Genomic DNA, 18,673 nt, shown 5'->3' on the forward strand with positions numbered 1-18,673 from the left:
TTAGTGTTAGAAAAAAAGTACTACTTTTGATTATACCATTAAATGAATGATCACAAATTAGGTTTTCTGTCAGCCAATCTATTCAAACCCCATAACCATTTTATGCTTATGAGAGAAAAAACTGACAAAAAAATCTATAAATTGAAGTTTTTGCTTCTCAAGAATGAACTAATGAAATAAGATTTAAAAGTTCAACATGATTTAAACACTCTACTTTGTAGGAACAGAATCAATTCTCAGAAATCTCTGATTTAAATCCTAGGTTGATTTAGCTAGATAATCTTTTCCTCAGTTTCTACAATTGTATGCAGCTTCCTGAGTTTCATGTTATTTAAGAGGCCCTTTAATGGTTTTTCAGGTAAAGTCATTACAATGTAGATAACTCAGCAATTATTATTAAACTTGTTCCTTATTATCTTTATGGTATAAAAAGTTGTAATAACTGATATTAAAATTAACAGAAGTTGTATAGGCCTACAGAACTGCATTCTGTTGAATCAAGAAATACAACTAAAGCTGAAGAGTAAAAGGTCAAACAAACTGCAAATAGAGAACCTGAAAACTGGGTGGTTAGGGATAATTTAGAGCACAATAATGATTTGGGAAATCAGAGAACTATGAATTGGAGTGATATTGTTACATAGTGAAAAAGTGGAAAAGCTGGAAATAAAACTTTGCTAATGAGGCCTGACCTGTGGTGGCACAGTGGATCAAGCGTCGACTTGGAACACTGAGGTCACTGGTTTGAAACCCTGGGCTTGTCTGGTTAAGGCACATATGGAAGTTGATGCTTCCTGCTCCTCCCCCCCTTCTCTCTCTCTCTCTCTCTCTCTGTCTCTCTTCTCTAAAATAAATAAATAAAAATAATTAAAAAAAAACTTTGCTAATTAATATGAATTGAATATGTATTTCTGGGTTTGTTCCCTAAGGTTCATAAAAACACGCATACATGAAAAATGTTTCATTTTCATTTTAATTAAGACAAAATGGTTCCAACAAGATGAAGTGTAGTTGCTGACTTCTATCACACAAAAGGACAGATCTCCAAACCATTTTGTTAATTGGAGAAATGATATTCTGACTATTGGCCTCAAATATCATTCTGAACTGTTTAACAATTGGATAACCGCACAAATGAGCCAACAGTTTTTCAACATTTTCTCTTAATTATCTTTTTGCCATGTTTTATGAATTTCATAATCTGGGATTGTATCATTTAAATGAACTAACCCCGCTGAAACCATCCGAGGACTTGCCAATTTTCCAGTGTAGCCTTCTCGCCGTTTGTTAACCTCTGGAGCAGTGTACGGTCTGGTGGAGTGTTTTGACCAATTGTGGCTAGCATCTGGGCTCTTTGCTAACTGCCTTGCTCTTGATTTTGCTTTTTCAAGATGCTGAAATGAGGTCATACGTAAATCCTCAAATCTATCCGAACAATCCTAATATTAAAATAAAAGATCAGGTTGGTGAGTTAGGCATCTTAAAAGAATATTTCAAAGTTATAAGGACCAAAGTTAAAGACAAAACATGAGAGCATCAAATGTTTTATAGGTAAAGTCAGACCCTATTCCCAATGCCTCCAATTAGAAACTACTATAGAAATTATGCTTAAAGAAAAAGTCTTGTTTCAAAGGCTCTGTTATTTCAAAAGGGGTGGAAGATACAAAGCTTGAAACTAGATAAACTTAGGGAAGCTGTCCTCGGGGGTCGGAATCCTTAGCCATGTGGACAGCTTAGTCTATAATTCTTCTCTGAAGTAGAGCTTCTCCAACCCCAAGTATAAATTGTGGACTCTTACATTTTACTTTTTATATCACCCAAATTTTCATTTCTTAAAAAGTAATAAACATCTTTAATACACACACTCACACACACACACACACACACACAGCCCAGCATCTAAGAATATGGTTATAATGTTTATATTAAAATTTTTAAAAATGTGCATGTATTTTGAGAGTATTCAGGAAAATAACTAAAAGATATACACCAAAATATACTGCTTATAAAAATTAGGGGACCAGGGAACGTGCAGATACTCCAGTACTTTCAGCCTTTTGTATAGTGCATTTTCACCAGTGAAATAAAAGTTGGTTTTGCATCTCATTTGCATAACCAAACAACTTTCTTTGACTTGTCATTTGCTTTTCTGATGTTCTTGTTTAATAAAAAATAAATGAAATACTTCTTTTTTTTATCACTTCATATTCATTTTGAAATATCCCCTAATTTTTGTGAGCACTGTAATTTTTTAATGGTGGCTGCATTAGGGTGGTGGGGTTATGAACTTTGTTTTCCTTTTTTCTTTAAATTTTTAGTAATATGGTTGTATTTTATAATAATATGAAAGTACCCATAAGAGGATACGGAGCTATTAATCATTCTCAGATTAGTGTAAACCAGTTTCCTTTGAAGTTTGAACAGCTTGTCTTTTAACATGTCACAGATGGCCGCACCAAAAAAATGGGCTGCCTTCATTTGGAGAGAAAGTCGATTATTAGCTTGGAGGGTTGGGGGAGGTTGAGCAGCACTGAGAAGAATTAGACCGCAATAAAGAGAAGATTTACAAAACAGGAGGTAGTAAGACTCTAAAGCAGGGGTCCCCAAACTTTTTACACAGGGGGCCAGTTCACTGTCCCTCAGACCGTTGGAGGGCCGGACTATAAAAAAAAACTATGAACAAATCCCTATGTACACTGCACATATCTTATTTTAAAGTAAAAAAACAAAACGGGAACAAATACAATATTTAAAATAAAGAACAAGTAAATTTAAATCAACAAACTGACCAGTATTTCAAAGGGAACTATGCTCCTCTCACTGACCACCAATGAAAGAGGTGCCCCTTCCGGAATTGCGGCGGGGGCCCGATAAATGGCCTCAGGGGGCCGCATGCGGCCCGTGGGCCATAGTTTGGGGACCCCTGCTCTAAAGACAAGTTTGACCGACTCTACGTTTTTGCCTAGGTTTGCAGAGGGCAAGGAAACATTCTCTCTTCCCCCTTATGCACATAGAGCAATTAAACAAGCCACGTTATTAAGGGAATTAATTTCTGCTACATAGGTAATATATAACTTTTGCTCACAGTAAGAGTAACTGATTGCTAGTGTGTGACTGGAAGTGCATGAATACCCACACCGTTTGGTTATTTTTCTGGATGCTCCTATAACCCCGCTTCTCAGTCTTTTGTTTTCATTCCTTTGGGAGATTCTTGGATTTTAGAGAATCATATGAGCAAGTCATTCTGATGATCTGAAAAATTCCCTCTTACCATGCAATTCTCTGTTGCCAGTGTCACTAAAAGTTTAGGTACCACTGGGTTAACAGAGGGAATTAAAGATAAACTATCTGCCTTGCCCTCTCTGAGGATAAAGATTCTGAGATCCTATTTGATCTCCTACCAAATAACATAAACACAATTTCTCATTTTGTTTGAAAGTGATATTAACTATTCCAAGGAACTTCAAGTCTTTCTTTTCCAAAGACTATAAACCCACCTTCTTTCTATTCCTAGTGCACACATACTCTCACTCATTTGATACTAAACTACTGAATTTAGATAGAAAAGAGAAATCCAAAGTTGATTGTATAATATTTACCCTACTACTAGTTTGCTTTACTATTTACTAAAGCTAACCATTTTTGCTTTACTAAGGAAAATCCATTTACTAAGGAAACTCAACTATTCTGAACTTAGATCTGTTTTCTCATTCAAAGATAGAATTACACACATCAAATTATCATAGAATGTATGAGTTTCCCAACTGTAGGTCATCACTTTATACATACCAACCGATAATAGTGGTCAGAAAGTTAAAATAGATATGCCCTTCCATTTCTAGATTTTAAAACTTTAGAACACTTTGTATAACATCTAGTAGCAGATTTACCTTCCTGCTTTATGTAATATTAAAAATAGATTTGAATTCCCAAGTCTGTCAGCACACAATACAGCTGTGAAGTGGTGGTAAAAGAAGTTAAATTAAAATTTTGTGGTTCATGATCCGATTGTAAAATTTGCATACCTAATGCTTAGCCAAGTAACGGGCACATTATAATATCCTTACTCACTGAAACAAAAATTCAGCCACTTGAAAAAAGGCTATATATTTATACTTATATCTGCATGAAAAGAAAATGCCAGCCATTTCCAAAGTATACAGCCCTCTGCCAATGCTGTACAACAGCCACTGGCTCAGGGGGGGTTGGGGCTGAAACCCAGCCAGTGTTCACAGACAGGGCTGTGTGCTCTGGCTCCAGGCTGGAGCAGCCTGGAGAATCTTCCCAAAGGGAAGGGTTCCTTTTTCTGTGTCATTCCCTGGAGGAGGTGCCCTTTATATTTACAGAACTTTGCAAAGTACAAGGTAGAAGAGTTAGAAAAACATTATTACGTGTATAGTTCTTCTGGCAGTCCAATGAAGCAATGTCCTTGGACCAGATTTCCTCCGAGTCCTCGTGCTGGGTTCTATGGTTGGTAGTATCTTAACTATCTTGTAAAGTGATTTTTGTTTATTGACACGGTCTCTTTCTTTTCGGACCTTGGGCCTAAGACTGCCTCTCTTTAATACTTTTGGGAAGAGGGATGGTTTTGAGATTTTCTCAGCTTCCACAACTTTACATTTAGATGACTGTGATTCAAGGACCTTCGCACATTTTTCACCACAAGTTTCACTTGGTTTTATAAAAAGAGCTTGTGTTTCTTTTTCGTAATGTGCAAATGCTACTAAATGTTTTTTATTGTTATTATATCCTTTCAGTCTCTGACAAAACTGGTCTTCTAATTTTGAGTTCTCCCCAGCCTCTGAACTGAAATCAGTTGAAGTGTTACTCTGCCTGGAAGGAGAAGGGAACTTACTCACATACACTTCATCTTCATTTGACATTTTGCAGTAAGGAATTCCAGGACATGGTGGCAACATTGCTTCCGGTTTTTTCTGTATTAGCAACTTATAGATGTTATGCTCCTGTTTTTCAAAGAACTTCATTTTTGGTGTCCTTTCAAAGCAAGCATTTGATTGAGTTCTTTTTGATTTACCGCACCAACTACGGAGGTCTTGAATCTCTGTTTTAAAATCAAAATTTTCTGCTAGAGGAAGCTGCATGAAACCATGTTCTTTCCTTTGTTTCTTAAGTACTACATCTGTAAGTATTTCTGATGACTTCTTTAATGGAATTGCTTGGGTATTTTTGTTGGAAGAAGTTTGTGCTTTAATTGCAGTTGATGTTTTAGCTCCTTCTTTAGGGTATCTTTTCTGTTCTTTAATTATTGATGGATTTTCTTTAATATTCTGTAAGGGAAAATACTCCTTTTCTTTCTTCCTGGTCAATTCTGTTTCTACAACTTTATCCTCAGAAACTTTTTGTAAAGTGGCTTGAGAAACAATTTTTGAATATTTGGTTTGCTTTTCTGAATGCTTCTCCATAAGCTGATTTTCATCTCTAAAAGATAAATCTGGCTTTATACATTTTAATGGTGTGGAACTAGAATTAATCAAGTTCATATGGTTGTTGATTCCCTCTAATTGCCTGTCAGTGATTAGTCCTGATTTTGAAAGTTTTTCTATAAAAAGTCTCTGGAGGTATTTGCTTAAATCAGTTTTTAAATTTAATAGTTCATTTTCAGATAAAACTAAAAGATACTTTTGCAGAGATTTATTTAAAGGATATTTCATGTTTATTTCAAGACTTCTACCAAAACTCCCCCTTGAAATATCCTGTCTTAACTCATGAAAAGATATTGAAGCACTTCCAGTTCTGAAAGAATATATGTTTGAGTGCATAGGTTTAGATTCTGTCTCTTTGAATAAATTGCTTTCTGAAAGATTTTTTAGAAAAAAGTTTGGAAGAATTTCATTTAAAAAAGATCTCAGCTTTATTTCTAAATGTTTATCTATAAAATAATGATTAAAATTATTTACAAAAGACATGGTTTCTTTCACAGTTTCTGAATATTTCTCCAGAAAAACATTTTGACCTTCTGGTTCTGCTTTCTCATTCATCACATACAGATTTTGATAGATTTTTGGTAAGTCCTCTTTGGTGATATGTCCTGATTCGGAAAGTTTTTCTACAAGGTAATGCTGGATACGTTTACTTAATTCAGATTTTAAAATTTTTATTTCTGACTCTGAGAGTGCTTCTAGAAATACACGCAGCTTTGGATTCAAATTAGGTTTTCTGTCTAATTTGTCTGCTTTATCAAAATGCTCTTCGATTTTTTCAAGGTCTTCTGTGTTATTTGGAAAAGGATTTTGAATTAGTTTTTCTAATTCTTTTTCTGGTTGTCTTCTTTCTTTAGACTGATTATATTTAAAAAAAACATTAAACACGTTTTTGAAAAAGGATTCTAACACTATTACCTCTGACTCATTAAGTTTACCCATTAACAAGTTACTTAAATTTTTTAAGACAGAACATAGATCACTTTCTTCTCTAACAAGTCTCTGGCCATTACTGGGCAGATCTGTTGTTTTATCTGGTGTTGAGACAGAACATAGATCACTTTCTTCTCTAACAAGTCTCTGACCATTACTGGGCAGATCTGTTGTTTTATCTGGTGTTGACTGATATGTTGAATCTTGTGGGCATATATTTTGGCCTGCATCTATAAATTCAACTCTACTTAAAAAAGAAGCGGTTTCTTTGGGAACGATGAGTATATTCTGCTTTGAAAGAGAATCTGTTCTGTTTTCGATGTCTGAATAATCCTTGGTGGAGTACTCTGGTTTCTCTTCAGTGAAGGCTGCTTCTGTATCCAGCAAAGAACTCTCCTCATATTCTTTTTCTATCACTTTGATTATCCCAGATTCTAAAAGAGTTTCTATAGGAAATGTTTGTATCATCTGGCTTATAACAGATTTGGCCTCTGGCAATTCTATTTTGTCATTGCTTTCCTCATAGTGAACTAGGATATTTGAAGGTAAAGTCTCCCAGTTCATCTGTGTCTCATTCGTTTCTTCCACTCCTGTCTCCAACTCGGAGAAGACCGGGGCAGTGAATATTTGCTTTATAACAAAGTCAGGCCTGATGCCAGGGGAACCTGGTTGGGCGCTATATTCTTCACTTTCTAAATGCTTCTTTTTGAAACTACTCTTTTTTTTCATTGGAAAAGCTATCTCGCCAGCCTCTAAGTGTTTTTCAGAGACAAATTCCGTTTCTACTTCTGGATAATTTCCTGGCCCACCTTCTGAAAGTGAAACTGCAGAAATCTCTTTAATAACTGGATTTACAAGAGATTTTGAATTCAAAATGTCTGCTTTTGAAAGCCCACTATTTAAATCTTGGATTTTTTCAAATATGTTGTCTTCCAAACTACTGGATGGTATATCATGAACACTCAGAAGTGGAGAGCTATGGCTTTTTTTTCTTGCTTCAGTGTCTATAGGCATTTCTGGTTTAGAAAATAAATGATCTGAAAGGTCTTGCTGATTTTTACTTAAAATTGACTTGAGCACCATTGACTGTTTCAAGTTCTCTATGTGGGAAGTGAGACTTAATGATTTTGACATGCGACATGTGCTTACATTGGTATTTCCAGTCAGTGATGATTCTCCTTCTAAGTTTGGTAAAGATATACTTGGAAGTCTTTCCTTTAACTTATTCTTCATATCTAAACTACTTATTGTAGTGATAGTAGGATCCCGGGCTAACTTAATGTTAGTGTCTACAGTATTTAGTGTGGTGATATCAAGTTCAAGGGGCCAGGTTTTATCAGCAGGACTTGGAGTTTTTGAATGTGTTGGGTAAGGAGGATCTTGGTCTTCATGTACGATAACCTCCTCACTTAAAATGTTTCCACATCTGGACATATCTTGGTCATTCCTCTTTTTGATTGAAATTTTTTTCTTTACATTCCTTAGAGAAGGATCAAAACCATCTTTGGTGTTGAAATTCTGTAATATTAAAAAAAGAAGGTAAGACATTCTGTAACATTTATTTTGAATTTATAATACATTTTATAGCTAATTTTCTTTGAGCAACCTGTCAGTTTATTCATCCTCCTACCTTCTACAAAGAGAAAACTAATTATTTTAAAAATATTTGAAATTTTAATGCAAAATTTTCAAATTTCCTATCTCTGATACTATTTTGTGTCCAAGAGCATTTTGCTACCTGGAATATTTGCAAATACTTCAAAGGCACACATAAATAGTTTTTTTTTAAATTTATTTATTCATTTTAGAGAGGAGAGAGAGTGAGAGAGAGAGAGAAAGTGGGGAGGAGCAGGAAGCATCAACGCCCATATGTGCCTTGACTGGGCAAGCCCAGGGTTTAGAACCAGCGACCTCAGCATCCCAGGCCGACGATTTATCCACTATGCCACCACAGGTCAGGCATAGTTTTTTTAAGAATTCAATTTCCAGTGTTAGCTGCATTTGCTTAAACAATGGTTAACAACAGGATCTAAGTCCTATCCATATAAGTATGGATCATTTTAGTATCAATGTAGGAAGTTTTTAAAAGTGCAAAGTAGTACATGTCCCATTAAGAGTATCATGAATATTCTTTTTGTGTGTGTGACAGAGAGAGAGATAGAGAGAGAGATACAGGGACAGATAAGGACAGAGAGACAGGAATGGAGAGAGATGGGAAGCATCAATTATTCACTGTGGCACCTTAGTTGTTCATTGATTGCTTTCTCATAGGCACCTTGACTGGGGACAGGGCTACAGCAGAGTGAGTGACCTCTTGCTCAAGCCAGCAACCTTGGGTTTAAGCCAGTGACCTTGGGCTTCAAGCCAGTAACCTTTGGGCTCAAGCCAGTGACCATGGGATCATGTCTCTGATCCCATGCTCAAGCCAGCAACCCCGCACTCAAGCTGGTGAGCCCGCGCTCAAGCTGGATGAGCCTGCGCTCAAGTCAGCAACCTCAGGGTTTCAAACCTGGGTCCTCTACATCCTGATCTGGTGCTCTATCCACTGTGCCACCAACTGGTCAAGCCATAAATATTCTTTATTTTTATTTGAGGTGGAGAAGGAAAGAGATGGGAAGCATCAACTCATAGTTGCTTTACTTTAGTTGTTCATTGATTGCCCCTCATATGTGCCTTGATTTGAGGCTCAAGCTGAGCCAGTGACTCCTTCCTCAAGCCAGAGACCTTGGGCTCAAGCCAGTGACCCTGGGATCATGTCAATGACCCTATGCTCAAACTGGCAATCTTGTGCTTAAGCTGACAAGCTCACCCTTAAATCAACAACCTCAGGATTTTGAACCAGGCACCTCAGTGTCCTGGGTTAATGCTCTATTATTCACCGAGCCACCACTCATCGGGCTGAAGTATCATAAATATTCCTAAAAGATGATTTAGAGGCATATATCATCTACCTTTAAGTCTGAGAATTTCAACAGTGATGATGAGTTCTACTCAACCGTTAACACATCACAATAAAATCTTGATTTTTTTTTTTTTTTTTTTTTTTGGTATTTTTCCGAAGCTGGAAACAGGGAGGCAGTCAGACAGATTCCTGCATGCGCCCCACCGGGATCCACCCGGCATGCCCACCAGGGGGCGATGCTCTGTTGCATCCAGAGCCATTCTAGCGCCTGAGGCAGAGGCCACAGAGCCATCCCCAGCGCCCGGGCCAACTTTGCTCCAATGGAGCCCTGGCTGCGGGAGGGGAAGAGAGAGACAGAGAGGAAGGAGAGGGGGAGGGGTGGAGAAGCAGATGGGCACTTCTCCTGTGTGCCCTGGCCGGGAATTGAACCCGGAACTCCTGCACTCCAGGCCGATGCTCTACCACTGAGCCAACCGGCCAGGGAAAATCTTGTTTTTTGAGGAAACTATATATTCCTCAGAAAAGGTTAAGGGACAAAAGCAGACAAAATTCTGATTACAGTAAGATTTCAGTGTAAGATCCACTGGCAATTTTGTAGCTCTAGGATTGGACTGTTATACCACTGAGGTAGCCTTGAAAATGAAGTCTCTCATTTAAATTCTTTGTTCATACAACTACATTATCCAGTGGAAAAAGCAAAATGTAAAATAATCAGCCTAGAATTTATTCTAGTTTATTTCAACTTAGTAGTTCAAGGTCCATTTTAATGGACACAATTTATTACAATTGGTTTTCAAATGCTAGGTGATTCCCAGGTGAAAGCATACAAATCCCCTTGGGTTTTTTGAGAAGTACAGATAGATACCTAGGCTCCATTTCTAGACCAGATTCATTAGGTCAGAAATGGGATCTGGGAATATGTACTTTTGAAAGAGAACCCAGTGTTTCTTTTTTCTTTTTTTTTTTTTATTTATTGAATTTTTTAGAGAGAGAGGAGTGAGAGAGAGAGAGAGACAGAGAGAGAGAGAGAGAAGGGGGAGGAGCAGGAAGCATCAACTCCCATATGTGCCTTGACCAGGCAAGCCCAAGGTTTGGAACCGGCGACCTCAGTGTTCCAGGTCGACGCTTTATCCCACTGCGCCACCACAGGTCAGGCCTTTTTTTTTTTTTTTTTTTTTTTAAATTTTTCTTTTTTATTAATTTTTAGAGAGGAGAAAGAGAGAGAGAGAAGGGGGAGGGAGGAGCAGGAAGCATCAACTCCCATATGTGCCTTGACCAGGCAAGCCCAGGGTTTTGAACTGGTGACCTCAGCGTTCCAGGTCGACTCTTTATCCATTGCGCCACCACAGGTCAGGCACCCAGTGTTTCTAATGGGTACTTTGCTTTTGGAGCTATTGGATTATCTTTATTATATGTGGTTTAAGTGTCTGTTGCCGATAGCTTATTGGTTGCTTGCGTAACTGTACTAGCCAATGGGGTGAAGTTGCCACGGCTGAACGCAAATTGAGCGGGTCAGGGGGAAGGCGAACATTTGTTTGCATTGGCAATCATCTGTTTTACATAAAAACTACATCTTAACATAATTTCTTTTAAGAATGCCTCCTAGAAAATACAGCACTGAAGAGGAGAGAAAAGGAGCTAAAGCTGCACAAAAACGGCTTTCTCGACAAAAAGAAACCACTGAGCAGAGAAAGACAAGGCTTGCTTCAGTCGCAGAGCAAATGCGTCTTTCTCGGCAAAATGAGACTGATGAGCATAGAGAAACAAGGCTTGCTTCAGATGCAAGACAAAAAAGCCTGTCTCGACAAAATGAGTCCCTTGAACAAAGGCAGGAGAGAAATGCAAAAAAACAAAACAAAAAAACACGACAGAGTAATGCTGACCGAAACGCAAAAAGGATTAAAACAGTTTCAAATGGAGAAACTTTAATTTTTGAGCATTCCTCTGGTGACATGAATATTAAATGTGAACACTGTCAGTCCTTAAACTTCAAGTTAGAAACTAATCGATTTGACCGTGGCAAGAAAGGATTTTCTCAATGTTGCAAGTACGGAAACATTGTATTGATAGTTCCACTAATTGAGCGTCCTCGCCGCCTGCCCTGGGTAATTCAGTTTGAATTAGCAGACACCTTTGCACAAATCATTTTAATTACAATTTATAATATCTAGAACAGCGGTCATTTCGTATGACCGCCGGGCTTTCTAGTATCATATATTAGAGAAACCTAGGATTTAAGTATATATTTGGTATTGGGGAAGGATAACTCAGCACTCACCTCATATTTTGGTTTGAATTCTATATATTCTGATCTCAAAGATGGTATAATGCATTCTTCTGGTAAAAAAGCCACCTTATAAAAACAGAAGTTTTAATTTTAGACTGTTGTAATGAAAGAATATTTCCCAAGATAATTTTACTCTTTCAATAGTTATTAAAGGTATACAAAATTTTAAAACCTAAATAGGTTTTTCATAATTACTACACTTTACCAATTATCAAAATAAATCTGTATATATATAGATATACTACATATATAATCTTAGCCTCCTTAATACTGTAATATTTATCCTATTGAATTTATAAAATCAAAACAATACACAGCAACTTCAAGCAGAAACAAAAGTAAAAAACAGAATTGTCAGAACAAATTATAATCTAATTTTAAATGGTTTTGAAATGCTTTAGATAACAAATGGCATCTTATATTATACTAAAATAGCATTTTCCATGACTCTCAGCCTGCAATTGTTAAATGGGTACCTGACACTGCCTAAGAAGCAACAATTAGAATCACAGACCCATCGAATTTTTAGAGAGAGAGGCATTTTAGAGATAGTCCAGTCCTACTCCCATTTTACACAAGAATATGAAGTGTGTTGCTTCAAGTTATCCAGATGATTAGAAGCTTATTTAGTATTCCTAAATTTTCATCTGGTGCTCCTTTTGCCAAACAGTCAAGACAGCAGTGAGGGAGAATGATGGTTTGGAAGCATCCTAAGGTGCCTCCACACTGCCAACTCATCTAGAGGGAACTGACACCATCGCTTCGTAGAACACTTTGTAGCTGGATCCTTGGGTCCTTCTTCATCATTGTTCTCTTCCTCAGTGCGTGCAGAACACACACAGCTGCCACTTTCCTGTACATTATCTCCTTTAGTCCCTATAGAGTTCATTACATATCAAGTTTGTTGAAATACAAATTCAGTGAATGACATTTTCATAAAAAATTCTTTTTTATTTTTTAACTTGCATTTTTCTGTTTTTATTTAGGTAACATTGGTTTGTAACATTATATAAGTTTTAGGTGTACAACATTATAATTCAACATTTGTATAAGCTTGTAGAATCCTCACCCCCAAAAGTCTAGTTTTCATCCATCAGTAATATTAAAGAGTCATTAATTGCTTAATGTTAAGGAACACTTAGAATATTAAGAAGTTAATAACATGACCTTATTCTTAAATCTTCAGTGGCTTCTCTCACTTTTGCTGTTATTCATGGGCCTCACACTGACTCTAAATAATTTCTGCAAGTTCCTCAATATTCCCCCACTATTGTTTCTTTCTTTCAGGAAAATGTGCTTAACTCGGAATTCTTGAAATACAGCTGACACGTTTCCAACACCAGCCGTTTTGTTCATTTTGTTTGAATTTCCCAAAATATCCCTTAAAAACAGTTTAAATTCTAACATTTAAAAGTTTATTGCTTTAAATGAATTAGTGGAAATGTTAAAAATAAATGAAATAAGTATGACAAGTAGAAGAAAAGTAAAAAAATGAGATCTCATTTTTTATTTTTCTGTGACAGAGAGAGAGAGAGAGATAGGGACAGACAGACAGGAAGGGAGAGAGATGAGAAGCATCAACTAACACTTGCAGCACCTTAGTTGTTCATTGATTGTTTTCTCATATGTGCCTTGATTGGGGAGGGGGGGCAGCAGAGCAAGTGCCCCTTGCTCAAGCCAGCGACCTTGGGCTCAAGCCAGCAACCATGGGTTTCAAACCAGTGACCTTTGGGCCAAAGCCAGAGACCATGGGGTCATGTCTATGATCCACTGCACCACTGCCTGGTCAGGCTGATCTTATTTTTGTTAATAAATAAATAAATAAATAAATAAATAAATAAATAAATAAAATTAGCTCTTTAAGCCCATCCCAATGTGTGAAAAGATACAAAGTACTAGCATTGTTTTCTCAGGGGAGTAACTCTGGAGGAGAGGAAAGAGAATATTACTAACTTTTACTCTGTTACACTCCATATTATTAATTAGATAAACAGATAATTCTTTTGTGAATAAAAAACTCCAGTGCTGTTATACTGGTAGGAAATGCTTTAGCATTCATTTCAGAAGATAGAAACGAATCGATATATGAGTGTCAGGGTAGTAAGCTGAGTATGTGGGCTCATTCTCTCCTAAATAATGTATATTTTTAAATTGCATGACAATCACTAAGGTGAGACACTAGGATCCAGAAAGTTGAGAAAGTTAAAAAAAAAAATATGGAAGCAAATGTGGTTGACTTAATAGACCCCCCCCCCCCCCCCCATCAAGAAAACCAGAGCCTTAAACAACAGAAATCAGGTGGGCCTGAGAAACAATAAATCCAAGGTCCGAATATACAAAGCAGGTTAATGATGGTGAAAATGTCACAGTTATTCCAATAAGTGGCTGTATCTGGAACAGCTGGACCACGTGGACCCCCCGTCCCTGCTCTCTCCTCAGTGCACACGCCGCAGAGCCTGCTGGCAGCATCGCCTGCCCCCAGGCGCCCACCAAGCATCCAAAACACTGCTCTCTATAGAAAATGAGCATCTGTCTAGGGGGAGATCCTATACGAGTTTTAAGTCTTTACAGAGAAGCAAAGTAGAGCTTGCTGTCACTCACATTTCCACATCAGATACCTGAAGAGGGATAAAAAGAAAGGAAAGAAAGTTTCATTCAGGAGAGAAACACACGGGTTCTTTGGAAATGCTGTAGAGTTCCCAACTGTCTGCTCACCCCCTTCCACCCCACCCTTCCTCGGGGGAGCCTGCCTGCCTCACAGAGCACACCTGTGCAGTCAGTATATTCACTCTTTCATTCATAAATATAATGAACCAACGAGGTTCACCAGATAGTATATGAGGGAAATCAATACATATAAGTGAAGAATCAGTAAGAACAGACAGACAAACTCCAGCGTAAATAGAGTAAATAGAGATATTTCTGAGGAATGTGGGTTCAGGGAGGGTGACCCTTCAAAAGGATTCTAGCCTGACCCAGCGGTGGCGCAGTGGATAGAGCATTGGACTGGGACGTGGAAGACCCAGGTTTGAAAGTCCAAGGTCACCAACTTGAGCGTGGGCTCATCTGGTTTGAGCAAGGCTCACCAGCTTGAGCCCAAGGTGGCTGGCTTGACCAAGGGGTCACTCGGTCAGCTGTAGCCCCCCAGTCAAGGCACATATGAGAAAGCAATCAATGAACAACTGAGGTGCAGTAACAAAGAATTGATGCTTTTTATCTCTCTCCCTTCCTGTCTGTATGTCCCTATCTGTCCCTCTCTCCAGCTCTCTCTGTGTCTAAAAGAAAAAAAAAAGGATTTAAATAGCTTCTTCAGAGATATTTTTTAAAAAGGTACTGATTTCCACTTAGCCGGATAACAGGCATGTCAAATGTAATGTATTTGAATAGTATTATAAATGACCACTTTGCTTCCCTCCCCCCAGAAAAACCCTCAAATCTTGGCCTTTCTCTATTTTTCCTCATCTCAGTTAATAGTGTTATTATCTACTGAATCGTTAGGCCAGAAACCTGAGTGTCACCTTTTATTTTTGTCTTTCTGCTTTCCATATCAAAATCCAGCATTAAGTCCTGAGGCTGCTGCCTTCAAAATATATCAAGTATCTGATCACATCTCACCATCAACCTCACTACCCTCATGATACAAGCCACTATCATCTCTCCCCAAACAACAGTCTCCTAACTAGTCTCTTGCACCCTGTGAAAGGGACTAATAATTGCCTGTAGCAAAATATATATTATCACAAAAACCTCAATTATTTAGGGGACAGAAATGTTCCCTGCTTAAAAAACAAACAAAAATAATGCTACATATTCCAGCATCCTTTGAAGATAACAGTGGTTCTGGCCAGCTACCTATCATTGGGAGAAGCTTCTGAGAGAGTATTTTATAACAAAGGCAGACCCAGCTGACAGGTACCTGATTAATCCTTGTCCTTTCCTTCTTTCTACCTGGAATAGATGGTGATGCTTAGAGGTATAGAGTCCATGTTGCATTATCTACAGAAACATGCACATGCTGAGGATAACTGTCAAAAAAAGAAAGGAAACCTAGGACCCTGATGATACCATGAAACCACTGCACCACTATTTAAGGCACTATTTATACATTTTTGTCACTTATAACTAAACATAATTTTAAACTGATCCAACAACCTTCACATATACCAAGTGTATTTCTCCACAATGGAATGAAGCTAGAAATAAAAAATAGAAAGTTTCATATATACAGTAGTTTTTTTTTCTTCTGAATGCATCTGATATCCACCCTCCTTCACAAATTCAGACATTGACTGCCACCCCTTTTGTTTTTCTTGTCACAAATTATCCCTGTTTGTTCTGTAAGTTTGTTGATGATCTTATTTGTAGTTTTGTGACCTTTTATTCTGTGTTTCAAGAAAAATAACTCCCTTGAGTATTTCCTGCAATGGAGTTCTTCTGGTCATAAATTCCCTCAGTTTCTGTATGTCAGGAAAAGTCTTTCTCCTTAATGTTTAAAGGATAACTTTGCTGGATATATTATTCTTGGCTGGTAACTTCTTTCTTTTGGTAGTTTGAATATTTGGTTTCACTCTCTTCTGACTTGTAGAGTTTCTGCTGAGAATTCCAATGATAACCTAATGGACTTTTCTTTATAGGTTACTTTCTTCTTTTCCCTGGCTTCCTTGAGAATTCTTTCTTTGTCATTAAATTCTGACAGTTTTAGTTGATATGCCTCAGGAAAGGACTCTTTTGATTGAGGTAACTAGCTATTCTGTTTGCTTCTTGGATTCAAGGATCTAGCTCTTTCCATATGTTTGGGAAGTTCTCATCAACTATTTGTTAGAATAGGCCCTCAATTCCCTTCTTCCTCTCTTCTTCTTCTGAAATACCCATTATTCTTATATTGCTCTTTCTAATGGAGTCAGATAGTTCTCATAGCTTTTTTCATTTTTCATAAACCTAATCATAACCGCATACAACCCTCACCCAAAACTGAGACAAATAGCTTAAAAAAGAGGAAACAAAGGAAAGAAGTATGGAATGCCAACAACAGAGATTGAAACACAAAAGAAAAGAACAAATGAAGGCACAGAGCTACCATATAACAAATGATAAAATTGCTATAGGAAATCCTTATATATCAATAATTTCCCTAAATATAAATGGACTGAATTCACCAATGAAGAGACATAGAGTAGCAGACTGGATTAAAAATTCTAAACAAAATATTAGCAAGTTGAATACAATAATGCATTAAAAAATAATGTTACAATCAAGTGGGGTTCACTCCAGGGGCACAAGAATAGTTCAACACATGTAAATTGATCAATGTAATATATCCATTAACAAAACAAGGGATAAAAATCATATGATCTCTCATTTTTAAAAAGATTTTATTTATTCATTTTAGAGAGAAGAGAGAGAGAGAAAGAAGGGGGAAGAGCAGGAAGCATCAACTCCCATATGTGCCTTGACTGGCAAGCCCAGGGTTTCAAAACGGCAACTTCAGCATTTCCAGATCAATGCTTTACCCACTGCGCCACCACAGGTCAGGCTTATGATCCTCTCAATAGATGCAGAAAAAGCATTTGAGAGAATACAACATCCACTTAAGATTAAAACATCCAATAAAATGGGTATGGAAAGAAAGTACTTAAATGTAATAAAGGTCATATCTGAAAAACCCTCAGCTAATATCATACTCAACTGTGAAAAACTAAAAGTTTTCCCTCTAAAACCAGGAACAAGACAAGGATGCCCACTCCCACCACTCTTATTGAACATAGTTCTGGAAGTCCTAGCCAAAGCAATTTGGCAAGAGAAAGAAATAAAAGTTTTCTAAGTTGGGAAGGAAGAAGTAAAAGTGTCACTTTTTGCAGATGACATGGTTCTGTATATAGAAAACCCTCAAGACTTTACAAAAAAAATATTAGAAACAACCAACACTACAATAAAGTTGCATAATACAAAACCAATGTACAAAAAGTCACTGCTTTCTTATGTACTAACAATAAAACTTCAGAAAAATAAATGAAAAAAACTTTTTGCAATCAAAGGAACAGAAAAATAAAATAACTAGAAATAAACAAAAATGTGCAGACATATTCTGAAAAGTAAAAATAATTATTAAAATAGATTGAAAAATGAATAATGAAATGGAAAGATATTCCATGTTCATAGATTGGGAGAATCAACATAGTTAAAATGTACATATTGCCCAAAGCAATATATAGATTTAATGCAAACCCCATCAAAATCCCACTGACATCTTTTAAAGAAATACAATAAAAAAATCATCAGATTTGTATGGAACCATAAAAGACCCCAAATAGCCAAAGCAATCCTGACGGGGAAAAAATAGCTGGAAGTATCACATTTTCTGACTTCAAATTATACTACAGAACAATATGATAGTCAGAACAGCATGGTATTGCCAGAAAAACAGACCAATGGAACAGAATTGAGAGCCCACAAATAAAACCACAAGTATATGGGCAAATAATTTTTGACAAAGGAGCTAAAGATGCAGAATAGAGAAAAGAAAGCCTCTTCAATTAATGGTTCTAGGAACATTGAAAAGCCACATGCAAAAGAATGAAGCTAAATTACAGCTTGTTCTTGTGTACAAAACTTAATTCAAAATGGATTAAAAACCTAAATATAAGATCTGAGACAATAACTTAAGGCAAGGGAAGTAAAAGTAAAAATAAATGAATGGGACTATATCAAACTGAAAAGCTTCTGCACAGCAAAAGAAACCAACAACAAAAGAAAAACCAACTGAATGGGAGAAGACATTTGCAAACAACAGCTCTGACAAGGGGTTAATATCCAAAATATATAAAGATCTCATACAACTCAACACCAAACAAAAAATCCAATTAAAATATGGGCATAAGATCTGAACAGACAACTTCCCCAAGAAGACAAATGGCGAACAGATATATAAAAAGATGTTCAACTTCACTAGCTATTGGAGAAATGGCAAATCAAAACTATAATAAGATACCACCTCACACATGTTAGAATGGCTATTATCAACAAACAGGTAATAACAAGTTTTGGAGAAGTTGTAGAGAGAAAGGAACTCTTATTCACTGTTTACATCCCCACCAGCACTACGGAAAACAG

At 36.9% G+C, this 18,673-nt stretch overlaps 1 protein-coding gene across 1 annotated transcript in view; it reads right to left on the reverse strand.

The window, feature by feature from the left end:
• Positions 1-1,163: 1,163 nt before the first annotated feature.
• Positions 1,164-18,673, reverse strand: part of C2CD6 (C2 calcium dependent domain containing 6) — a 98,162-nt gene continuing 80,652 nt past the window's right edge. The window contains exons 14-17 of the mRNA XM_066346505.1: positions 11,549-11,629; positions 6,503-7,892; positions 4,392-6,427; positions 1,164-1,439 (exon numbers count right to left, since the gene is read on the reverse strand). Of these exons, the coding sequence (XP_066202602.1) occupies positions 1,164-1,439; positions 4,392-6,427; positions 6,503-7,892; positions 11,549-11,629 (3,783 nt within the window). The remainder of the gene's footprint in view (positions 1,440-4,391; positions 6,428-6,502; positions 7,893-11,548; positions 11,630-18,673) is intronic.

This window comes from Saccopteryx leptura, chromosome 7 (assembly GCF_036850995.1).
Source record: "Saccopteryx leptura isolate mSacLep1 chromosome 7, mSacLep1_pri_phased_curated, whole genome shotgun sequence".
Lineage (NCBI taxonomy): Eukaryota > Metazoa > Chordata > Mammalia > Chiroptera > Emballonuridae > Saccopteryx > Saccopteryx leptura.